The sequence below is a fragment of the Kwoniella pini genome, chromosome 3, assembly GCF_000512605.2.
Source record: "Kwoniella pini CBS 10737 chromosome 3, complete sequence".
NCBI classification, from domain to species: Eukaryota; Fungi; Basidiomycota; class Tremellomycetes; order Tremellales; family Cryptococcaceae; genus Kwoniella; species Kwoniella pini.
In genome coordinates this window covers 1,953,764-1,977,571 of record NC_091718.1, presented here as the reverse complement: position 1 = coordinate 1,977,571, position 23,808 = coordinate 1,953,764, and the positions used below count along the sequence as shown (strand labels likewise).

General features: G+C 37.1%; 12 protein-coding genes across 12 annotated transcripts; 6 read left to right on the top strand and 6 right to left on the bottom strand.

The window, feature by feature from the left end:
- Window positions 1–257: 257 nt before the first annotated feature.
- Window positions 258–871, top strand: I206_102935 (uncharacterized protein; the record flags this gene model as incomplete). Its single annotated transcript, XM_019155036.1, has 2 exons — window positions 258–566; window positions 626–871. 2 exons carry the CDS (start codon window positions 258–260, stop codon window positions 869–871), a joined length of 555 nt encoding a protein of 184 aa, XP_019012439.1.
- Window positions 872–1,511: 640 nt separating this feature from the next.
- I206_102934 (uncharacterized protein) lies at window positions 1,512–2,082 on the top strand (the record flags this gene model as incomplete). The annotated part of the gene is made up of 2 exons (XM_019155035.1): window positions 1,512–1,805; window positions 1,882–2,082. The coding sequence occupies 2 exons, from the start codon at window positions 1,512–1,514 to the stop codon at window positions 2,080–2,082; spliced, it is 495 nt and encodes a 164-aa protein (XP_019012438.1).
- Window positions 2,083–2,842: 760 nt separating this feature from the next.
- I206_102933 (uncharacterized protein) lies at window positions 2,843–4,715 on the bottom strand (the record flags this gene model as incomplete). The annotated part of the gene is made up of 7 exons (XM_019155034.1): window positions 2,843–3,516; window positions 3,599–3,719; window positions 3,783–3,920; window positions 3,987–4,079; window positions 4,133–4,240; window positions 4,301–4,426; window positions 4,518–4,715. The coding sequence occupies 7 exons, from the start codon at window positions 4,713–4,715 to the stop codon at window positions 2,843–2,845; spliced, it is 1,458 nt and encodes a 485-aa protein (XP_019012437.1).
- A 494-nt stretch (window positions 4,716–5,209) lies between these two features.
- I206_102932 (uncharacterized protein) lies at window positions 5,210–5,743 on the top strand (the record flags this gene model as incomplete). Its single annotated transcript, XM_019155033.1, has 4 exons — window positions 5,210–5,243; window positions 5,312–5,396; window positions 5,461–5,541; window positions 5,650–5,743. 4 exons carry the CDS (start codon window positions 5,210–5,212, stop codon window positions 5,741–5,743), a joined length of 294 nt encoding a protein of 97 aa, XP_019012436.1.
- Window positions 5,744–6,101: 358 nt separating this feature from the next.
- Window positions 6,102–7,262, bottom strand: I206_102931 (uncharacterized protein; the record flags this gene model as incomplete). Its single annotated transcript, XM_019155032.1, has 5 exons — window positions 6,102–6,161; window positions 6,258–6,455; window positions 6,550–6,867; window positions 6,971–7,099; window positions 7,218–7,262. 5 exons carry the CDS (start codon window positions 7,260–7,262, stop codon window positions 6,102–6,104), a joined length of 750 nt encoding a protein of 249 aa, XP_019012435.1.
- Window positions 7,263–7,852: 590 nt separating this feature from the next.
- Window positions 7,853–8,331, bottom strand: I206_102930 (uncharacterized protein; the record flags this gene model as incomplete). The annotated part of the gene is made up of 2 exons (XM_019155031.1): window positions 7,853–8,197; window positions 8,302–8,331. The coding sequence occupies 2 exons, from the start codon at window positions 8,329–8,331 to the stop codon at window positions 7,853–7,855; spliced, it is 375 nt and encodes a 124-aa protein (XP_019012434.1).
- Window positions 8,332–9,512: 1,181 nt separating this feature from the next.
- On the bottom strand, window positions 9,513–10,659 carry I206_102929 (uncharacterized protein; the record flags this gene model as incomplete). The annotated part of the gene is made up of 5 exons (XM_019155030.1): window positions 9,513–9,563; window positions 9,630–9,836; window positions 9,919–10,230; window positions 10,349–10,477; window positions 10,615–10,659. 5 exons carry the CDS (start codon window positions 10,657–10,659, stop codon window positions 9,513–9,515), a joined length of 744 nt encoding a protein of 247 aa, XP_019012433.1.
- Window positions 10,660–11,312: 653 nt separating this feature from the next.
- On the bottom strand, window positions 11,313–12,206 carry I206_102928 (60S ribosomal protein eL38; the record flags this gene model as incomplete). The annotated part of the gene is made up of 4 exons (XM_019155029.1): window positions 11,313–11,359; window positions 11,553–11,732; window positions 11,806–11,866; window positions 12,204–12,206. The coding sequence occupies 4 exons, from the start codon at window positions 12,204–12,206 to the stop codon at window positions 11,313–11,315; spliced, it is 291 nt and encodes a 96-aa protein (XP_019012432.1).
- Window positions 12,207–12,982: 776 nt separating this feature from the next.
- I206_102927 (60S ribosomal protein eL8) lies at window positions 12,983–14,364 on the top strand (the record flags this gene model as incomplete). Its single annotated transcript, XM_019155028.1, has 5 exons — window positions 12,983–12,997; window positions 13,341–13,455; window positions 13,547–13,647; window positions 13,705–14,225; window positions 14,295–14,364. 5 exons carry the CDS (start codon window positions 12,983–12,985, stop codon window positions 14,362–14,364), a joined length of 822 nt encoding a protein of 273 aa, XP_019012431.1.
- A 659-nt stretch (window positions 14,365–15,023) lies between these two features.
- I206_102926 (uncharacterized protein) lies at window positions 15,024–16,104 on the top strand (the record flags this gene model as incomplete). Its single annotated transcript, XM_019155027.1, has 5 exons — window positions 15,024–15,185; window positions 15,533–15,569; window positions 15,656–15,750; window positions 15,893–15,951; window positions 16,035–16,104. The coding sequence occupies 5 exons, from the start codon at window positions 15,024–15,026 to the stop codon at window positions 16,102–16,104; spliced, it is 423 nt and encodes a 140-aa protein (XP_019012430.1).
- Window positions 16,105–16,460: 356 nt separating this feature from the next.
- On the bottom strand, window positions 16,461–17,914 carry I206_102925 (uncharacterized protein; the record flags this gene model as incomplete). Its single annotated transcript, XM_019155026.1, has 3 exons — window positions 16,461–17,557; window positions 17,644–17,782; window positions 17,879–17,914. 3 exons carry the CDS (start codon window positions 17,912–17,914, stop codon window positions 16,461–16,463), a joined length of 1,272 nt encoding a protein of 423 aa, XP_019012429.1.
- Window positions 17,915–18,365: 451 nt separating this feature from the next.
- Window positions 18,366–23,095, top strand: I206_102924 (uncharacterized protein; the record flags this gene model as incomplete). Its single annotated transcript, XM_019155025.2, has 23 exons — window positions 18,366–18,368; window positions 18,433–18,540; window positions 18,646–18,774; window positions 18,865–18,978; window positions 19,045–19,119; window positions 19,177–19,259; window positions 19,311–19,411; window positions 19,465–19,565; window positions 19,621–19,800; window positions 19,858–20,141; window positions 20,211–20,434; window positions 20,494–20,574; window positions 20,636–20,824; window positions 20,886–21,054; window positions 21,115–21,202; window positions 21,260–21,356; window positions 21,414–21,486; window positions 21,538–21,697; window positions 21,778–22,099; window positions 22,181–22,399; window positions 22,479–22,743; window positions 22,799–23,004; window positions 23,076–23,095. 23 exons carry the CDS (start codon window positions 18,366–18,368, stop codon window positions 23,093–23,095), a joined length of 3,291 nt encoding a protein of 1,096 aa, XP_019012428.2.
- Between the last annotated feature and the right edge of the window lie 713 nt (window positions 23,096–23,808).

The following is a 23,808-nucleotide window of genomic DNA, read 5'->3' as shown; positions in this document are numbered from 1 at the left end:
CACATGAAGTGCATAGATATTGGCGTCTCCACTTCAGCTACTCAATCAGAAGGGGGCTAATCAGGGGTGCAATCGATATACCCAGCGATCCCTCAATATCCCCTGGCCGTCTTAGATGAAAGGAATGGGTGATTTTGCTACTCGTGGTGTCATGTTTTATACGGCCTTGTATTATCGTTCGAGAACATGAGACGTTTTTGAACTCTGATTTTTGTTCCTCAAGCTTACCACTCATCCAGTACAACATACATCCCATCATGCGTTGCCAATCCATCAGTCTGCTGGCTTTCTTTCTAGTTTCCTCTGTGTCTACAGCAACGCCGCTTCATCTCGACAAGAGAGAAGACAGTGTGATAAACATCAAAACAGCTCTTAACACTAGATTAGTCCAAGAAAACGATCCATCAAAGATAGCTGTCAATGGACAAGAATCGATTTTTGACTTTACTCGAAAATCGCCTTCTGGAACACAAGAATCCAGTCCAACAATTACTCAATCTTTCTACTGGGATTTATTCGTAAAAGATGATGATTATGGGATGGAGACTCAGAAAAGTAGATTGACTGTGAGTTTTGACGATCTATATAGTGGTGTAATTATAAAAGCTTATCATGATAAAATAAGTGTCACGTAGAAGTTCCCGTAACTTTTAGAGGAACAGCGAAATATGAACTTCATACAGATATCGGATACCCTGCTGTAACTCTTACTAGTGGAATCTTATATGATGTTAAAGGTATAAAAATTAGTTGTCCGCCTGAAGAGAGTAAATGTACAAATGACGGATCTGTAGATAAAGATTGTCCTCCTGATCAGAGAGCTCCAGGATTTAATGCTGATGGTAATTTCCGATCATCGGATTGGGCTTAGTTGAGCATTTTTGTATATCATAATATGAGTCTGTACTGGTATCATTTGATGTATGTTTGTAAGTTTTAAATGGTGTGATGCAATAATTGATTGATAATCCTGTCCCCAAATGTTACAAAGCGGGTTGTCAGTGGTCAACACAAATAGGATTCGTTCAATTTTTGCCTCGCGCTTTAAAATCTAGTAGACTGATTGGATCCCTCGTTGTGTATGGCCAATTCACTCAATTCGCTGAAAAATACATCATGAATTATACGTAGACATGATCGTGAAGAGGTGCATACACCCATGATCCATCGGAATTGATCGTCCAAGCAAATTTCTCCTGATTTTCAAGGGGTGATTACCTGACGCCAATCAGGGGCACTCGTAATTGATGACTTGATCCTACCAACTCCTTTCGTTTCTTTTATCAATTAAACAGCATTTGACTTCTAAGGAATGATCAAAGAACGTATACAGGATTCATAGTCCTTTGTCAATGGGTGATATCAGGGTATATAAAGCAAGTTTCTATAGCTTGGCCAAGCTTTTCAGATTGTAGTCTTAGCTTACATCGCTACTACTGTGAGCGCCAATCTATAGCTTTTTTTGTTGACAACTATCCCGAAGCGAACTCATTCTCAGTACGATTACAACTATGTTATTCAGCAGGTCTACATTACTATCACTACTTTTAGCTGTTTCTTCCATCTCTGCAATTGTCATTAAGAGAGACGATAATATAGATGCAACGATCAGCCTTAACCCTCCCATCAACACAAGACTAGTGCCCGATATTGACACCAAGCAGACTGTCGGTTATGGAACCGAATTACAAGTCTTTTGGGCAAACGAAACATTGAGCAATATGCCAAACAACAATCATGCAGAACAAGTAGTTTGGTGGGATTGGTTTGAAGATAATGGTGCTACGACTAAATGGCATTTAAAAGTGAGTAAACAACGTCTTTTTGATTCAGATTTTATATCTAAAAATAAGTATATTGAACAAACAATTGTTGGATTAGTGCAAAGCTAGAATCAATACCAATTTCCGAGGAGTATATCACTTTGATTTACTTAAAGATAAACCCTGGAGAGATGCTAAAGGTGATGTAGTTTCATCAGCAGCTGGATTTGCCTGTTTCAAAGAAGGTAGTTCTTGTGTTACAGATAAAGACTGCGATAAGATGCCCGTTTTTGGGTATGATTACGTAGCTCCAGTTTGATTTTTAAATAGATTCTACGTTCATCAGCTCAGCTATTTATTCTGATGAATCAGTATTTAGCTTGGGATATTATTACTATCTAGGATGTTGTAAACGATCTTGCATGCAAGGTAGACTATATCTAGTTAATCGAGCATTTAAGACATCTGCCTCCGTCCACTAGTCCTTGTCAGCAGATCGTTGTCGTATATTTATGATGGTATACTCTTTTCACAAATTGGTTTATCCCAGGTATATATAGTATCATCGAGTGCACGGTCTCAACTGAGATTGGAAGACAATTTCCATTTTCTTTGTCGCAGCAATGTAAGTATCTTTTCACGACAGGGAATAAGCTTGACCCGAGATGTTTGCTTTGATACCTAAATCATCTGGTGTCAATTTGCTTAAGGAGATAGAACTTTTCTCATGTCGATTTTCTCTCCCATACTATAATATAATGTAATATAAGTAGTGGTTATTTACCTCCGTTTTAACGAGATTCGGGTAAGATGAAGTAAGCTCGATTCCCGATATCAACAAAAATAGCATTTTCCGTCTCTCCTCCTAGGATGAACCTTTCAGCTAATGCTCAGCTCACACTGCAGGAACCGATGTCATGTCGAATGTATCGATCATACAGAATTCACCGAAAATCCCTATCGAGACGATCAGGAATTAGACTAAGAATGATCCCACTGCGATGTAACGTTACGTCTGTATCCAAAAAGTATATGTCAATGGGTTGATTGCTCTATCTCGTCTTGCATGATGATACAATCTATCCTGCTTTAGAATTAAATACTCCTAATTTACGTGGACCCTCCATTGTCCCTAATCCATCTTTCCTATCTATACCAGGAGTAGGAGGATTTGATGCAAATTGACCTCTAAATCTGAATTGATTCTCCTTATTATCTGCCAAAGATTCAGTGGTGGGGTTTTGTCTATATGAAGAACTGACTGAAGGGGTTTTCGGAAGTGTAGTTTGGGTTGCTAAGTATGGTCGTCGAGGTCTAGGTTGTCCTAATGATCCTGTTGTTGAAGAAGCTAAATTTGCTGGAATCGGTATTGATTTTTTTCTATTTCCTAGGCCACCTGGTAAAGTAGGTGTCGATAATCCTTCTTCTCTATCTATTTGTCTTGCTCTATTCATAGCTTCTTCATCTACCGAATCAATCAATTCATTTTCCGTTTCGTCTACTGTTGTAGAACCTATATCGGAAGGTAATACTGGACCCATCATATCATTGACCATTCTTGATATACCTTGTGACATCGCTTCACTCATTGCGTTGACCGCTGATTCCCCTAAATCATTCAACACTGGTGTGGGAGATACGGAAGGTGATAGTATGCGCGGTAGTGCAAGGGATATATGGGCAGGGTAGACGAACCGATCTTGTATTACTGATCGTAACCGGGACAGAATAAGCTGTTCGAGTTTGGGTATGTCTATAATCGGGATCGAGTTAGCAGTCTTGCTCTTAAGCCTCCAATGATGACGATCGTTGTGAAGATAGAATGGAAAGCCCACCTTGTAATTTCGCTCTACTTCCCAGCAAACTTGTTGTTTTCAAATTGAGGTGAAAATCCGGCAGTAAGCTCACATGGACGTGTTGTCTCTCTTCAATTGGTTGGTGCAGTTGGACACTCATCTACGTTGACAGAAAAATCTTAGCTGATGAGTGTTTGAGACAAAGAGATACAGCTGAACATACGGTACCGCCAATTGACACCAATTCTACACCTAGAGATACAGGTAAAACAGCGAACCTCGGTCGAGGGAAGTTTACCAAGACTGCAGTGGACAGGGAAAGGGAAATCGAATCTAGGTAATCTACATCAACTTCTGCTCGCTAAAACGAGACATTTGTCAGCTTAGTTCCTTAAAGGAGTCGGAGAAAAGCTGAGTCCATACGTACAATTCGTCCTTGGCCATCAGCCGGCCGTATCCTTGCGTTGGACAAGAGCGGGTATGCTTTTCCCAATGACAGTGAGGTGACTTCTATCGGATCCTGAAAGGCTATGTCAGCTGTTGAAAGGATTTGTCTTTCAAGGATCAGCTCACCAGCCAGCTGAGGTTCGATCCAGCGGGATTCAACCATGTTTCTATGCGTTGTCTCGCTCCTTCTTCTCCATTGGCAGATAATAGATCGTTTCGGTAGCCTTGCAATACCTATCAACGGAAATATCAGCTCATTCTACTTGAGCTACGGGATAACCATCAGACACATACCTGGGCTAGTAATACGTTCACCCAATCGGTCGACTCGGCAGCATGAGTTGCCATCTCATAGTTTGTTTTCTGTAGCAATTGAGCTGGTGGAGGTGGAGGAACAGAGGTGGTCGACAAGAGAGCTTTCTGCGGGTCGAGGGAAAAGGATATCAGTGAAAGTCTTCACGTTTCACAAAGAGGATACATGGGGGATATTTTCAGTATCTGAATTACTGACCTTGGCCTTCTTGGCCCTCTTCTGCCTCCAATCTTCTGTATCTAATTCTTCGGAAGGTGAAAATACGACATATCGCACAAAGAGTAAAATGATCACCAGAAAAGACGCTTGACCCAGTATGAAGCCTTGTGTGAAAGTCCAGGATGACGTACTCGGTGGCGCAGGTGCCAGAGATGGTGGAAGTGGTGTACTCGACATATTGCAGGAGCTGAGAAGGGGAAAACGGCGTAGGGTATGGCTTGATTGATAGGTGAACCACTTGAGATCGAGAGCGATCTGGTTTATATCGTCATTGTTCAATCAATCTGCTGGAGGAGTTCTCAACCGTTCCCTTTGTACTCTAAGCTGACCGTTTTCTTATCTGGTTCTTCCACCTCGAAAGTAAGGATTTCAACATTATTTTCTGATCTCGAACAGGCATCATCTTCACCTTCGCGTTACGTTAAGCACTCGAATAGCAGATGTAGCATTACGTAATCGCCCTTCACTATCTGTGCCACTACAAATAAAGTAAATGATACCCCCAATTTAGATGTCAACAATCCCATACAAAGGACGCGACTTTCTTTTCTTTCAACGTCTTTTTGTTGTTTTTGCTTTTCACCATCACAATTATATTGCATACTTTCACCCTTCATACATTTATAGTTTCATCAGTATCAGTAAGTGAAATCAAAATCAGCATCATCGAAATGGCATCTAACAATATCCTTCAACAAAGTAAAGGTGAGCTTATATTGAGATCTTGTTCGATTGTGAAGGGTTGTGCTGACAAATACTGATTATTCGATTAGCTCAACCTACCACCACTCAACCTCAACCACCCTCTTTCCTTCAAAAAAAAGGCTTACTCGGTGGATCATCAAGAGGAGGACCAGCGTGAGTTAGCTGGTTTTCCACTGTTAGCAGGAGACACCTTAGCTGATCATAAGTAATGCAATAGCTCGATAGTTTCTCCAACTGATAACGTTCTTTCACCATGTTCCGCTAAGTTGAATGGTGCCAAACAACGACATTTCGCAAAGTGAGTGATCAGAGATAAATCTATTCAAAGATGCTGCTCTATCATCTTGCGACATGTACAACCGACTAGCATTCCGATCCGATACTGATCTTCTATTCGGTTCAACAGGGGTAAACCAGTCTTACTCGCCAGTCAACTCTCTCAACTCGCTTCATCAGGCTCAAATCCAAGCATGAAATCAGATGCGAAGATTGACTTTTAAAAGAAAATTTGGAGCATTTCATTTCGAACCTTCTTCCCGCTTATCATATGCTCATTCACCAACGCCGAGCATCTTACATCGTTTCTTTCCCACTACCTTTTATCGATTCCTACATGAGCAATACATCATCGTAACAAACCTTGCAACATTAATTCTATCTCTCTACAGCCATGATTTTCGATTGTACTGCATAATGTACACTTCGCAACGGCATTGTACTATTTGTTACCCAATGGGATATGCATTTCATCTCATTCCATACAATACCTATCAGAAGCTGAAACCGCGATTGTCTCTACTAGTCTCAATTCAAGGATTCCAGTATTTCAGCACAGTCCATATAGTTGACACCAAAAGCTTATTTAGCTTTAACATCAGGCCAAAATCGCTGTTCATACCACAGTATAACTTTAAAAGCCTTCGAGAAAAGAGTCAATAAGCAATGTATGATTTGTATGGAGAAGTAGGAATAATATAATCCAATACTACGTGAGGTAGAAAATTTCTAACATACCTTTTCACATCTTTCCGCAGCTTCACTACCTAATTCAATGTCAAATTTGTTCATTGCATCTTCACATTTTTTCACGAAATCAGTAAATTCAGGTGTTGTCCAATTTTGAACGAATTTAACAAGGGCTTTTTGAGTATCATTAGATGAAGTATTCGCTTTAGAAAAAGTTTTAGCATAAAGCCAAGCTGAATTATAAATCTGATCAAACAATTAAGCATAAATTCCCCATTTGAAACAACTTTCAGAAATGATAATGATTTTCGAGATATGCGTTTATATTTTAGCTACACACCTTTTCGCTTGCCCAAAGTACAAGTATACCTTCTTCAATACTACCCAAAGAACCAATAACTTGAAGATAATCAATATAACCTCTAGTTATTGAATTATATTCACCTAATAATCCATATTTATGTAATTCTTTTTCTCTAATTTCTGAATTAAATACTTCTAAACCATATTCTTTAGCTACTGAAAGAAACCAATCTGTTTCTCTTAATAAATTTGTAGCTGACCAGCCTAAAATAGGTACTAAATCAGAAGAAGGAAAAGGTCTAATATAGCTATTTGAAGGTGATAATGAAATTTTCGAAAGTAATGCTGCTGTGTACTATAAGATCTTATTATATTAGCCAAATTGAATAAAACGTATAAATAACTATTAGACTTTGTAAAAAAGACTTATGAAGTAGGTTTGAATACTTGAAACATACCTTTATACCACCTTCATAAGCGAATAAGTAATCTTGTTTCAACCATTCTTTTAGAATTTCAGAATCTATTGACCCTTCTCCTGATTGTTTTAAAAATTCATGTTGAGTAGCGAGATTAAACTCTTCTGACTAATTACATTTTCTCGTCAGTCAATTATAGGAACGAATCGTCTTGCTGTTGTATGCGAGTGGCAGGTCATGTAATCAATTTCGAAGGGAAAAGGAGTTTTCAGATTTGAATACTTACATATTTTTCAAGGAGATAATCGGTAAATTTCTGTTTATTGCTCATTATGACTGTTGTTTTCTTATCTATTTCGCGGACTATCCGAAAAATGACTTGGTTCAATATTCTCCAAGGGACGTGTTCATATATGCAATATACTCACATGTAATATCAAGAACGTTGAAGATTAAGCAGATGACTTGCCTCAGGCATCGACAAAAAAGTCCTCATATATCGAAATCACACCCAGATCTGAATCTCGGGAAATTTCCTTAATCAGGGTTCATTAATTGGGTTATCAAATCCGCAACTTCCGCATATAGAGCCGATCGCATCATTTTCTCATATTCTACTCGAGTATGTGATCAGAGCGGAAGTCCGTTGTTCGTGTTCTGGGGTTGATATATTGCCAATGGATCATTCAGGACAGTGATAAACGCAATGATCTGTTATGAACGAGATTGAGGCTATTCTGTTCACCACAAAACGAGTAAAGAGATAAAAACGAGTATATAACGAATAGTATTTTCTGATAATACTTATGAATGATTAAACTCGGTAAATACTTAACAAAAGGAATAAAATGAATAAATCTATACATAATCTCCAATCTTGATCATTCGCCTTAAAATCGATCATGAGTTGAAAATCATTAATTATACCTCAAGCTTTTTGACGGAAACCTGAACTCCAATTATTGTATAAAAACCATCTTCCTTAATGGGCATTGGAGTTAACCCAAAATGATCCAATTTAGTAGCATTTTTTCGATCGTTATAATAAGCTATAAGTCCTGATTCATTTATAAATAAATCAAATTTGGTACTATGAATTCCTTCTTTTGAATTTCCACCAAGAGTAAGAGTTTTATTATTGAAAGTTACTTCCCATTTAGAAAGCCAATTTTCATTATGATTTTCAGAAAGCTGAATAATTGTCTCCTTATCAGAGTTTGAGTCTTCAATAGATTCTGTATCCTTTGTAGATAATGTCTTTCCATCCTGAAAGGGAAATTGGTTAGTATAAATGATTTTCTTTCGGATATTATTCTTTATGAAATCAGCTTTTTAGGGTAGGCAATCATTAGGAGCTAGGCAAAACTCACGATTGAGGATTGTGTGTTATTACTTGACATTATGCTGTATTTAATAAGCAAATTTAGGTAGGATGAAGTGGTGTAAGATATGAGTATATTCAAATGATTCAAGAAAGTATTGAAATACTAAGACCCCCTTATATGTACTCGTGCCCATATACTAGAAGAGTTGCTCGATCTCAAAGAGAGCGAACGTTCACCTTCTCTACCATACGATTCTGGCTGAAAGAACATCCTAGAGAAGTTTGTATTCAAAGAGACTTCGTGCGACATGGTCGGGTATAATTGTACGTTGGACATTCTCATTCCGAGAAATTCGCTTATCGGGCAGAATGATGTAGCTGAAAAATAAGTATTTGGCAAGATTTCGAGATGATAATTTCAAGTGTAAGTACGGAGAAGGCTATTGGATTCCGACGACAACGGAAAACAAGAAACATAAAGATGCAGTCCACTGTATACGATTTAATGAAGTGTGAACATGTGCAAAAGTACTATCAACAGTATAAAAGTGAAACATTGTAAAACGCTACAATTCAATTTCGTCACTGTGGAAAGATCAGAATCATTACTTAGGTTTAACTCAGGTCGGGTCAAAAAATGACCAGACCCATCTTTGTTATATGCTGTGTTTGAGTAAATTTGGGTTTGTATTACATGTTGTATTTGAGTGAATTTGAATTTGTGTTATACGTTGGACTGGGGTTATATAGATGAACTGATATTGATGTAAGAAATAAAAAGAAAATGTAAGTGATTACATTGAATCATAAATTCCTTTACATCTTACGAAAGAAGGAATAACTCATTTTTCGAATGAAAGAATTTTGACTAAATATCACCTCCTTCCTGTATCGCACGTTTCATTCTTTTGTTGGTCATTTTTGTCGACCTTTGATCATGAGAAGTTAGAAAAGGAAGGACAAAAAGGATCATTATGACGTTGCTTGTATATATACACAAATAGAAAGAAGGCATTTCAGTATTTAACTCATCAGAGGGTAGATCGTTTAAAGAGGATGATTGTATGATTATTTGTCAGTATTCGAAAGCCATTCGAAGATTTCAGAAAGTGAAAGGAATAATTGAAGAAAGATTAGTCAAAATCACTGAATATACTCTTGTATCTGTACACAAGGACTCCTTCAGATTGATATTGAATCGTTATGAAACATGAGAAAATTCGAAATTGCATTGAGTTTGTTTAAATACTTCGGATTTTATACAGAAGGCCAAAATCTTTGTTCTAACCATAAAGTCCTCTTAAAAACCTTTGAGATGTTCAAAAGCAAGTAAGTTCACGAAATATCACGAAAATTAATGGAAAATCAACTTACATCTTCACATCTTTCAGCTAAATCACTATTTAATTGTATATTTGAACCATTTAAAATTTCTTCACATCCATCAACAAATTCTTTAAATTCAAAATTTGTCCAATTATTTATAAATTCTTTTAAAGCTTTTTGAGTTTGATTTAATTCATTTTCATTTGGAAATTTATGTGAATGTGATTTTGCAAATGACCAAGCTTCATAATATGCCTAAAAGTAATATTGTTTATTTTTAACAAAATATTAATTGAATGTGATTACTTTAATATTAAAAAATAACGGAAGGACAAACCTTTTCCATACACCATAAAAGAGTTAAACCTTCTTCTATACTACCTAAACCTCCAATTGAATGTAAAAAATCAACATAAGATCTTGTAATTTCATTATATTCACCTAATAAATTATTATTATTATCTTGATTTGAATTTTCAAATATACTTAAATTAAATTTTGAAGAAGTTGATAAAAAAAAATCAGTTTCTCTTTTTACATTTGATAAAGAAAATGTTATTATTTCTACTGAACGTGAAATATTTGAAGTAGGATTAATTGAAGATGAATTTGGAGAAAGATGAAGTTTTGATAATAATGAAGAAGCGAACTGGTAAATATATATGTAATAATTATTTGAATTAGCTTTAAATTAAGTTAAAAACTGGATTGGAAGAATAGAATTGTGATTTCAAAAGGAAGAATTTAGTAATAATGATAAAGCTTACTTTAATATATCCTACATAAGCATATAAGTAATCTTGTTTTAACCATTCTCTAAGTGGTTCAGAAGCTATTGTTCCTTCTCCAGCAGATTTTAGGAATGGGTGAGTAGTAGCGATTTTAAAATCATCTGCCTATGTACATACACGAGTAAAGTAGTCAGCATATAGACAGAGTGATCAGATATATTATCATACAGCTAATTGTTGTCATACAATTGACAATTGACTAGCAATACCTCTCATTGGAGGATAGAGAATCAATCACTTACGTATTTATCGAGTAAATACTCTGTGAACTTTACTTTTGTACTCATTTTTCGAAACCTTGCACAATTTATGATGTATTGCTTGTAAGGTTTTCAATGTTTAAGGATAAGAGCAAGTTTAATATACATATATGATACTGATCTGATTTTAAGGGAGGCATTTATCAAGAAGAGTGAGTGAGTTACCCCCCAAGACGGACCACCTCCACATGCAATTATTTGCGGAGATCCGATTATGCCTAAAAGTAATTACGAATAATTCATTTTATAATATGCCAAAGATCAAATATATATTAAAATCGAAAATTTCCAAGATACTCGTAGTTCAGCAATGACACGAATAATCATTTGACGTAGCTGGATATAAATATGTGCATGAATGATGCTCGAATCATTGTGATCGGAATGTCAACTTCTGATCTGATGATGGTATTTCTGAAATGCGATTGCAATTTGACCAAAAGAATAATATTAGATATCAAATTAGCAGGGTTACAATAGCTCTGTATTATACCAATACTAGATTGATGCAGAATGCTTCTGTTTATCGACCAGTACAGCATAAAGATAGCAAACATTCTAACGAAATGAAATATCGTTATAGTGGTATCGGTATACAGGGTGAATGCATCTCATCATCCTATCCCAAATCAACTACAAGCCCATAAATGAGAATCTAAAAAGTTTTTTTATAAAGTAATTTACTTCTTCTTAGGAGCTTTGTTGGTGATATCTTCAACCTTTAATCCTGTGGATGAAAAGAAAGGAAGTCAGCTGGATATTCGAACATGAAGAATATTTTACGAATTAAAAAAGAGAATAAAGGGAAAAAAGACAAATTATCACGAAATGAATGATCAAGAAATGAATGATCATTCATCTCGTGAACGGATATTGATTATTGAGGATGTATATCAGGAGAAAGGAATAACGCTACTTACCAGGAGGAAGAGATTGCTTCAATTTCTCAGCCTTCTCAGCATCATCAAGGACTAAAGTGTAAAGGTATCTTGAACATCTAATCTTGAATTTTGTTACGTGGGTAGGAGCCTTTTTAGCGGCTTTGGTTTTAAGAGAAGCGGAAGTAGGAGTTTTGATAGCGGTCTTCTTGATTCGGGCAACTAGAACAAAAAAACAATTATCAGCAATCGGTATGTGAAGATAATTTTACCTCAAATATGAATTTAAACTAACGAGTAGCATCCTTTCTTCGAGCGATCTCGAGGAACTTTTTGATATCTCGGACTTGTTGAGGCTATGCGAAGAATTATATGTCAGCTATTGGATTCTTGATCTTATTCCTTTTCCAGTCCAGATGTCGTTCGTCCTATTCCTTTATGATGCGTTTCATCTATCTCATGGCTGCAATTTCTTTACTTCCCATCCGTCTGCCTTGTTCTAAACGCAGTTACACTTTTGCAACACCATGACACCTTGATATCAAACTCCGTCGCCTATATGTCCTGTGATCCGTCTTCATGTGTTCTATATTCTTTCCATTCTTTCAAACTTGTCTAAGTCCCTAGTCTCCCTTGATCTCACACTGACTGAAGTTCCGACCTGCTTTGCCTAAAGAAGACTTTTTAACTCACCATTTTGACGATGTATACTTGATGGCTAAGGACCAAGAGATAACAATGAAGATCACTTAATACCTGAAATTAACGATGCACCAAGGGTAGGGATACTAGCAGCAAGCAGCAATACCACAACAGCAACAGCAACAGCAACAGCAACCAAACGTCTAGCTCGCTCTCGTGGTTTGAAATTATTATTTTAATCAAAAGTTAAAACGCCGCTCAGATGAAAGGACGAAATCGCCGATCATATAGTATTGTGGCGCGTATATGGTGGAGTGCATAGAATATTCAACAATCGCAAATATCGGAGTTAAGTTCAATCTCACGGTACGCTTCAATCCTATTCTTCACCCTTTAGTCCGATATCACTGTAGCTTGATTTTACCCATACAGTGTGCATTCCCCAATACCCATTCTCACCTGACCACTGGATCCGTCCATCCCACCCTTCCTTCCATTCACTCACTCACACCTCGTTCGATCTTTAAACTTTTCAAATTCAGTTAATAATTGTTTAGTCTTCTTCTTAGCCATCAAGCCATCAACAAAAAACCATCAAAATGGTAAATATCATTCCCTTCATCGTTACATAGGCATCGCGTCAACCTTCTTTCAACGAAGTAGACAATATAAATTAGCAATGAAAATACGGATCTTAATCAACTAGTTTTTATAGATTAGTGGGAAACAGGATAAATTTTGGTGGATAATTCAAACGAATTTTAAAGAAGAGATAGATCGGTGTTCACTTTCATCTTCCTCATTGTCGTGACCTTTTTGGTTATATGACGATGGGGAAGATAAAAGTAAAACCGCCTCTTTTTTTTTTCGTTAAATCCTACCAAAACCGTATTTGTCAATTGAACTTATTTTACCATATTGGTAAAAAATGTAATGATTTTGACTTAAACAATGTTTTGTATGATCCATTCTTCATTTAATATGAGATATAAGTGATTTACAAATTATAACATTGCTATTTTCGATTCTTTCTTTTCATTTTTTTCCATCAAAATTGGGTGAATCCAAAGATGAGAAAATGATTTGAAAAAGTCGAAAAAAAAACCCCTAGAGCTCCGACGTGATGCCTATTCAAGAAATTAAATCAAGAAATTTGCATCGCTGACGTCGTCTCAATGACCCATATAGCCTAAAGCCGCTAAAGGAAAATCTAAGCCAGCTTCTGCTCCTTACGGAACTAAAAAGGCCGTTAAGAAGGACCAAAATCCTCTTTTCGAAAAACGATCCAGGACTTTCGGTATCGGTGAGTGGACTTTTGGGACTCTTCGTTGGGCTCATTCGTTATATCATATTTTCGATGTGCATGATGCTGATGATCTTTTGGCTGGGATTAGGTGGTGATCTCGCTCCTAAGAGAGATTTGACCCGATTCGTTAAATGGCCAGAGTACGTTAGACTCCAAAGACAAAAGGTTATCCTTAACCAACGATTGAAGGTGAGTCACTACATTCGCATTCGCTCATGAGTTTTGTTATTGACAAGGTTACTGTAGGTTCCTCCTGCTATCGCTCAATTCTCTCAAACTTTGGACAAAAACACTGCTACTCAACTTTTCCAACTTCTTAACAAATACAAGCCAGAATCTAAACAAGAGAAAAAAGCTCGTCTTACTTCTGAAGCTGAATCAAGAGCTAAAGAAGGTGACAAAGCCACCACTAAAGATTCTAAAAAACCAGTTTTCGCTAAATACGGTTTAAACCATGTTATCGCTCTTGTTGAAGCTAAAAAAGCTCAATTAGTTGTTATTGCCGATGATGTTGACCCAATTGAATTGGTTGTCTTCTTACCTGCTCTTTGTAGAAAGATGGGTGTACCTTACGTTATCGTTAAAGGTAAAGCAAGACTTGGTTTGATTACTGGAAAGAAAACTTCTTCTTCAGTTGCTATTACCGATGTTAGATCAGAAGATTCTCAAGCTCTTGCCAACCTTGTTTCTGCTGCCAAGGCTAACTACCTTGACAAAGCTGATGAAATTAGAAGACACTGGGGTGGTGGTATCCGAGGTAACAAGTCGTAAGTATCTGCTTAGTTCTGAAAAAGTGCGAAGAATAGACACTAATGATATTTCGAAATTTATTATAGTATTGCTAAACTTAGAAAGAGAGCTAAGGCTGCCGGTCAAGATGCCAAGAAAATCGATGTTTCCCTTTAAATGGAATCATTTGATTTATTTTGATCTTGGGTTATCAGAGGATGAAGGTTATTTATTTGATTTAGATAGATCTGATCATTTATTTGACATGTATGATATGGCTATAACGATTAAACTTATTTTTTTGCATGTTTCTCATTTTAAAGCAATACCATTTTCTTGATCAGGCTTGAGTCATTCGGTAAAATGCAGTGCATTAGAGAAGATGATATGAACAGATTACTTTCAATTGGCTATAACGCTCCTCAAGCTTATTTCTGGACATTAAGCTGCTTTGTTCATGCTATCACTGCGAGGATTTACAGTCTCTGCTAATTGTTGGTAATCATATTTAAGAAAGGTTGAGAATTCATTATGTATTAAGTTGAGAAATGGATTGACCAATCAATTCGCCACAAACAGTCAGGATGCTTGGATATATTTGTTATCGTATCATCATATAAACAACGTGGCAATGTTTAGAAAAGAGACACGAGCCCCGGTTTTTGGAAATTGACATATAGTTTATGTTATGTTATTATCCCCCAAATATATTTTGATAAATATTTTAACTATATTGTATTGACAAAAGTATTATTCTGAATTTCAGCAATTCATCGTATAATCTTCAAGAAAAATTCATATTTAATATACGATTCCAGAAATTGATTAATACAATAATGACTGAAGCTTCTTCTTCTTCTAATTCAATTCAAAATGAAAAATCAATTCAACCTGAAGGAACATATTCTTTAGAACAATTAAAAGAACATAATACAAGAGAAAGTCTTTGGATGTTATTACATGATAAAGTTTATGATATAACTGCTTTTATGGATGAGGTGAGTTTTAGTTTTTTGTTTTTTATTTCGAGTAAAAAAAATGAATGAATCGATCGGAAAGTTTTTTTTTTTGGTTTTATGGATAGAAAGGTTTAAATTTTGAATATGAATATGAGATTGATTTTTATTTAAAGAAATATAATAAAATGATATGGGTTTTTAAATTTGATTTGATTTGAAAATCCTTGATTAAATAAATTAGATTTGCGTTGCGTTGTGATTTCATTGACTTTAAAAAAAAATTGAAAGAGGCGAGATTCGTTTGATGTTGATATTTTCAGAATTGAATAATTATTGTAATTCGATTAAAAGGAATATTGCTGATTTTGTTTGTTTGATGCTTTTAGCATCCAGGAGGTGATGAAGTATTAATTGAAGAAGCAGGTAAGTTGAAAGATTGTCTTTTCGAAATTTGAAGAATATCCATAATATAAGGTTGATGTTGATAATAACTTAAACAAAAAAAATAGGTAGAGACGCAACTGAAGCTTTTGAAGATGTTGGTCATTCAGATGAAGCTAGAGATATGTTACCTAAGATGTTATTAGGTGAATTTTATGGAGAAGTAAGTGATTTCGATTGTATAATAAGACGTGTGAATTGGAGAATCAATTTTTTTCGTCTATGATCATCTCAAGGATATATACATACCAAGTTTTAAACATATATTGATTTTTTTGAATTTAATTTATTTTTGTTTTAATTAGAAAAAGACAAAATCAAAGAAATCTATTTCTTCAACAGGAGGAACAACTTCTTCTTCAGGGTGAGTTGAATATTTATAAAAGAAATAGATAAAAATTGGGAAACTTTATACTGATTTTGTATTTGAAAATCGTTTTTTTTAAGATTCCCAATCTGGGTTGTACCTGTTGCACTTATCGCAGCATTCCTTGCATGGAGAGTATTTTTAGCTTAAAAAAAGTTTAATAGTTGAATGTAGTTATGATGTTGTTGAAAGACGAGATTAGATGTAATACCTTATGTTCCAAGAGGTGATATAGATGAATATGATCAAGCATTCTAAAGAGTGAAAGTTGCATATTTTCCATTTTCTACATGATTAGGATCAAATTGGATAAGATATACGTTTTGGTTGTTTTTATGCATACTTGTTATATATTATCAAAATAAATGAAGTTTATACAATTATGATGGAGTTAATCTAAATTAATTTAAGAAGAATGATCTTCGAGATAAACAATAAATGTATTTGGATGATATAAAATAGAATACGCGATAACTCAACAAAGCAGAGTAATAACGAATGGACTATTATTTCTTACCATCCCATCCATCTTCTCCCCATGGACCACCTCTCCTTGCCCAAATATTTTTTAATATTTCATCTTCATTACCTATACCATTACCTCCTAATCCATTATGTTCAAGTGCAAAAGTTAAATCAACAAGTGTAAGTACTTTATCATCTTCAATTCTTTTTTCTTCATTTTCTTCTCCAATCCCAATTCCAGAAGAAGCAGAAAATTTTTCATTTTTTTTATCAATTAAAATTAATCTACGAGTTGGTAAATTAATTATAGGTTTTAATTTTTTATTTGATCTTTCTGATTCTGAAAAATTTTCATTTTCATTTCCATTATTAGTAGGTGTAGAAGGAGGAGGTGTATTTGAATTTTGTGAAATTAAAGTTTCTTTTAATTTTGAAGAAGAAGAAGAAGATTTTTCTTTTTCTAATTTTCTTTTTTTTGATGAAGAAGAATTATTTGCTAAAGGACTTGAAATTGTTGGAACATTTCCAGTCATCCAACCATATTTTTTACCCATACCTACACTTCTCATTGCAGTTGCATTTGCCATTTTATGTTGAACTTCTGCTGAAACATCTCTTGGATTTAATTTTGTTGAAGATAAAGATGTTTTTGAATTTTTTTTTATATTTGATTCTTTTATTGCACCAAACATCGGTGTGTTATTATTACTAGAAGAAGATATAGGTGTATTAAATGATGATGATGTTGTATTTGAAAAAGATTTTAATGGTGTACTTGGTCCACCATTTAATTCATCAAAATTATCAGATTGTTGTAATGTTCCTACACGTTCTTTAATTTTTTGTAATTCAGCTTCTTTTGCTAATCTATTCATTCTTAATTTTCTAAATTCTTGTTCTTCTTCTCTATATAATTTATTTACTGAATCCATTACACTATTTGGATCATTTATTATCTTTTGATTCCATATTGCTCTTCCATCTTTTTTATTTAAAGGAGGTTGACGAAGATGAGATGAATTTGTACGATGTTGTTGAGCTTTTATAGCTGATTGTAAGAGTGATTTTATACGTTCTTCAATCGTCGATAATAGGTAAAGAGAAACTTCAGGATCGAAAGTCACTCCATGGTCTTTAGCTGAGATTGATAATGATCAGCAAAATCTTTTACTATCGAGCGGACCGAGTAACGATGGTAATATATAATGAAGAAATCAAATTTACCTATCGCGTCCACTTTCTCCTTCAATGCTGGTTTGCCTATCAAATCCGTCCTCTTCGCTCGTGAATTTAAGCCTGTTATGAATGAATTTGTGTTTATAGCCTTTCCTACATTCAATCGTCGAGCAGCATCTTCCTCAGCCTGGAAGGTAGAGGTCAGTACAGAGAAGAAAGGTTATCAACGAGATTTGAACCGGAGCAACATGTACAGCATGAGAAAGGATACAAGGTGACATACCCGAAGATCAAAAGTATCACCTTTGGTTTTTTGCATCTTGTGAGGTCGTAAAAAGCAATTCACGAGTGAATCAGAGAATAACCCAGAGCTATCTGTTGAATTGTGAAATCTCGATCACCTCATTGACTGTCGTTGATATGTCCCGTAAATGTAATATCTTAAGGTGAGAAGTGTTTCTACATGAAGAAGAGGTGTGATTGAAATGATGTTATTGACTTTAGGTTAATTGCCACCCATGACCAGGAACACAAAAACAATTAGGCTTGTCATCACCATTTTTAAGCTATAGGCGCGTGATATTCACCTCATATAGGATGATCGCGACAACATGAGTTAGTTATAAACGCGAGAAGTTGGAGGAGATGTTTTCATTTTCACTTTGCAATTCTTCTCATTTCGTTACTTTACATATTTGCCTCATCAAACAATCAATTTACAAAGTCCCCCCTAATCACTCATTTCCCGCTTCTGAGATTCGCTATACAAGATGGTAAGCATCAGCTGATAGAATCCGCAGTGGTGATCAAAAAGCTGATGAATGTAACACCCCCCAGAACCCCTTGTTAGCAGCTTCGAACGCGACTGGGGCAGGAGCAGGAGCAGATGATGACAAATTATCGGATTATGTACCTAATTCGAGAGATTTATCTGTATCTAGAGCTGTGAGTGATTTTCTGTTAGCTGCCTGATGGACGGCCCCTTGCCGTGGTATAGCTAGTAGAGGTCATTGAATGTGCTGATCATATCACTATTTTCATTGCTCCCAGCCCTCAGCTGTCGCTTCTGATGAAATGAACCAAAGACATATAAATACTGCTCCTCAAACACCTGAAGCTGAGAGTGAAGATGAATTGGATGATGAGCAACTTGACGAAGATGATCTGATGAACGGTTCCGTGAGTTATCATCCTGTTGACTTTGATACGACTTGCCGAAATATCCGTCCAGACTTGACTTTAGAGGCTAATATTCGATTCATGTCATAGTCGAAAGCAGCTAAAAAGGCCGCACAGTCTTCAGCACGAAAAGCAGCCAACGCGGAAAGGCGTGCGCAAGTAGCCGAGATTGGATCCAAGAGAAGCGCAATGGAACAAGCAAAGGTCAGCTAGCTGCCACCTTTTCTTACTAGAAAGGTCGCTATAAGCTGACTCGTATGCTTTCTTCAGGTTGCTGACTCGATAAAACGATTTCAATATCTTCTTGGACAAACTGAGTTATTCCAACATTTCATCGATCTAAAAGTAAGCTACAATCCGGGAAATATCCGTTCCACAATGGCTGATAATATGTTTGAACAGAAACAACGTGAACCTGAATTCGCAAAGATGCTGGATGAGCAGATGGCTGGTCAGGGTGGAAGCAAGGGAAAGAAGAAAGCAAAGTGAGCTGACAGTTGATCGTTACTGAGCAACAGCTGACGCTATTGGTACAGCGATCATCGTCACAGGAAGTCGGAGAAAGAGGAAGACGAGGAATTGCTTAAAGACGAAACTGCCGAAGACGAGGCTTATGTATTTGAGGAATCCCCACCATGTACGTCAGCTTGATATTTTGACCAGATTTCGCTAAGCTGATGTCCCGGATAGATGTCAAAGGAGGAAAGATGAGAGATTATCAAGTACAAGGGTTAAATTGGATGGCTTCGTTACACCATAATGGTATCAATGGTATCTTAGCAGATGAAATGGTAAGCTTCATTGTCAGTATCTGTTGAAATGAACGCTAAAGCTCGCGCTTCGCAGGGTCTCGGTAAAACACTTCAAACAATCTCTTTCCTGGGTTATCTGAAATTCCACCTAAATACCACAGGTCCACATCTTATTGTCGTGCCAAAATCAACACTGAACAATTGGAGCAGAGAAGTGGAGAAATGGGTACCAGGATTCAACACTTTGGTGTTGCAGGGTACGAAGGAAGAGAGAGTGAGCTGAGTTTAGGGTGTCAGAGCGACTACTCAGCTGACAGTATCGTTTCAATAGCTTGATTTGATAAACAAACGAATTCTTACCCAAGATTTCAATATCCTCATCACATCGTATGAGATGTGCCTCAGAGAAAAATCAACGTTGAGAAAGTTCAGTTGGGAATATATCATAATCGACGAAGCTCATCGTATCAAAAATGTGGATTCGTTACTCAGTCAAATTATCCGAACTTTCGCAAGTAGAGGCAGATTGTTAATTACTGGAACACCCCTTCAAAATAACTTGCAAGAATTATGGGCTCTATTGAATTTCATCTTACCTGATGTATTCTCTTCTTCGTGAGCTCCCCGAAAGCGTTCATCTTCGACTGATGGGATGAGCTGACCACTCGTGTGGGGGCGTTGTAGCGAGGACTTCGACGCTTGGTTCAAGACTAAAGATGATTCAGACTCTGATGCTGTGGTCAAACAACTCCACAAGGTACTCAGGCCGTTCTTACTGCGACGAGTTAAAGCGGATGTAGAGCACTCGCTGTTACCAAAGAAGGAGATCAACCTTTATGTGGGTATGACGGAGATGCAAAGGAAGTGGTATAGGATGTTGTTGGAGAAGGATATTGATGCGGTCAATGGTACGTCATACGGCTATTTATCGAAAACTTGCGGAATTAATGAGACAATCGATATATAGGAGCGTCTGGAAAGAAGGAGGGAAAGACCAGGTTACTGAACATCGTCATGCAATTGAGGAAGTGTTGTAATCATCCTTATCGTAAGTCAGCCGATGGATTGGATTACGAATGCCGTGCAGTCAGCTGATATCCATCATTTAGTCTTCGACGGTGCTGAGCCCGGCCCACCCTTCACAACAGACGAACACTTGGTTGACAACGCGGGTAAAATGGTTATTCTTGACAAGTTACTGAAATCGATGAAAGCAAAGGGATCAAGAGTATTGATATTCTCTCAAATGAGTAGAGTCTTGGATATTCTAGAAGACTATTGTCAATTCCGAGGACATCGTCAGTTGACATCATCCCCTCTGCATCGGTGAAAAGCTTACCCTTGTCGTATTTTAATCAGAATACTGTCGAATTGATGGTAACACTCCACATGAAGATCGTATTTCCGCCATCGATGATTACAATGCGCCTGGAAGTGAGAAATTCGTTTTCTTGCTTACTACCAGAGCGGGTGGACTGGGTATCAATTTGGTCACTGCAGATATCGTCGTGCTTTTCGATAGTGACTGGTCAGTCGTGAATCGGCTTAGCGCTTGAGCCTATGGAACTGACGTGAGACGATGTTGTAGGAATCCTCAAGCAGATTTACAAGCTATGGACCGAGCGCATCGTATAGGTCAAACCAAGCAGGTCTACGTGTTTAGATTCATCACTCAGGTGAGCTTCCAGTACATCTCTTTGTTCGAACGCAGCTGATTCAGTAATCTCACTCAGGATGCCGTGGAAGAACGAATCTTGGAGAGAGCCACGCAGAAGCTCAAGCTTGATCAAATGGTCATCCAGGAGGGTAGATCCCAACAGGCTCAGAAGGGTAAGTCGGCGTCTTCTCTCGAGTTAAGATTGTCAGAATTGATTATGTGTCACGTAGTTGGTCAAAACAAGGATGAATTGCTCGATATGATTCAGCATGGTGCCGAGAAGATTATCAACAATTCGACCAGGTGAGCTACCAAGTTCCCTCTTCAAGGAGATTGCAGCTAACAGATTGACAGTATGTTGATCGACGACGATATTGACGAGATCATCAAGAGGGGTGAAGACAAGACAGCAGAATTGAACAGTAAATATGCTGGACTCGATTTAGATGCCTTGAACAACTTCAAGTCTGAATCAATGGTCAATACCTGGGAAGGAGAGGATTACGCCAACAAGGTGAGTCTCAAGTCGATCAATCCATTATGCATGAACGAGAAGAGCAGCAAATTCTAACATGAAGTTGGGGTGATCCTTAGCGAGGAGGTAAACCATTATTGTGGATCGAACCAGCAAAGAGAGAACGTAAAAACAATTACAACATTGATCAATATTATCGAGATTCTCTGAATACCTCGGCTCCCAAATCTGATAAGCCGAAAGTATCTCGACCACCGAAACAAATCAATATCAATGATTTCCAATTTTACCCTCCTCGTCTGGTAGAATTGCAGAACAAAGAATGGGATGCCCATAGAAAAGCTCAGAATTACGTCGTACCGTCTCGAGAACCCGAGGAGGGGGAAACTGCTGAACAAGTAGAATCAGAGCGCGTGGAAGAGCAGGAGAGGATCAACAACTGTGAGTTCACCCTTAATTGGTCCACATCGGGAGTTGAAGTGAAAGGAGGGGACGTACTGACATTTGGTCTAATTCTCACAGCCGAACCTCTCACCGAAGAAGAGAACGCGGAGAAAGACGCTCTTGTAGGAGAAGGATTCCCGGATTGGCAAAGAAGACATTATCAAGCCTTCGTTCGAGGAGTGGAAAAATATGGTAGAGAAGCTTTGGACAAAGTGGCTATCGAAGTCAATGATCATTCGGAAGACGCAGTTAGGGAGTACGCAAATGTCTTCTTTGAGAGGTATAAGGAATTAAAGGGTGAGTCGAAGCTGTTCTCAAGCGTGTCATTATACACAAATGTATGGGTGAAAGGAGTCGAGCTGACGTTGTGCCATAGATTGGGAGAAAGCAATGGAGAGAATCAGAATAGGAGAAGAGAAAATTCGAGAACAACAAGATCGAATTGATGCGTTGCATCGAAAAGTGAAAGCAACTAAATTCCCATTACAGGAATTGAAGATCATGTATGGACAAAACAAGGGTAAAACTTACAGTGATGAAGAAGATCGATTCTTATTGGTTAGAATGCATCATCACGGAATCGAAAGAGATGATTGTTATGAATTGATCAAGAGGGATATAGGAGAATGGCCTTTGTTCCGGTGAGTCCAATTCTTGCGTGATACTCTAAGATGGATTGTTGATGGCGAGTAATAGATTTGATTGGTTTTTCAAATCACGTACGCCCGATGAATTGAAAAGACGAGCTCATACACTGTTATTATGTGTAATGAAAGAAGAAGAAAAGGGAGTAGCAGCAGAAGAAGATAAGAAACCTGTCAAAAGTAAGAAGAGACCTATTGATGAATTGAAAACTGCTCCTGGATCAAGAGATACAACGCCTAGTGTCAGTGGTCAAAAGAGTGAGTGCTTCCTTTATGCAATCTCATGGTGTTGAAATGATTGGAAACTGATCTTGTGATGGCAATTGCAGATAAGAAGAAAAAGGTATAAAATACAGTTAATGAGACCATTGAATAGAATCTTGTAGTATTTGTATTATTGTGTTTCCGTTATGCATATCTAGACGTCTATATCGATATCAGAAAAATAACCCCATGGCTTCTAATCAAGATCCAAGTATTTGTATACGATTCTATCGATCTCATTAACGATTGACATATCATTTTGTTGGGAATTCCGAAAGAAGTACAAATCGTTGTGAGGCCGTACATCTGTTCCTTCATCAATGCTCGAGCCTATTGTACCCAACCAAAACCAGAACAATGCGGAACGCGAAGCTAAAAAGGCTTGAGGTCCGGTCATGAGGGTTGGAAAGGAGAAGAATTGAGGAACTAGGGACTGACGGGGGATTTGAGGGAGGGATTTGGGGAAGAAAGTGAAGATGGTATTTTTATACTTTGAAACCTTTGTATATGGTTTTGAAGATTTTCTTTCAGCCGCTGATCCAAATTGTAAGCTCTTTATCAATCTATGAAACGTATAATCAGGTGAGCAATATCGATCATACCATTGAGCTCAAGTGAAGGGGCTCTCAAGCAAATGTGGCTGATTTTAAAGGCAGTCTGATCGAAATGTACAATATTCACCAAATGTCAGTTCTTCACAAACGGGTTCTCGAATCAACCAAGATAATATTGCACCATTTATGTCTGAAGATAGATTGTAGATTGCCTGCTCCAATCACTGAGCTTGAAGAGGACTCA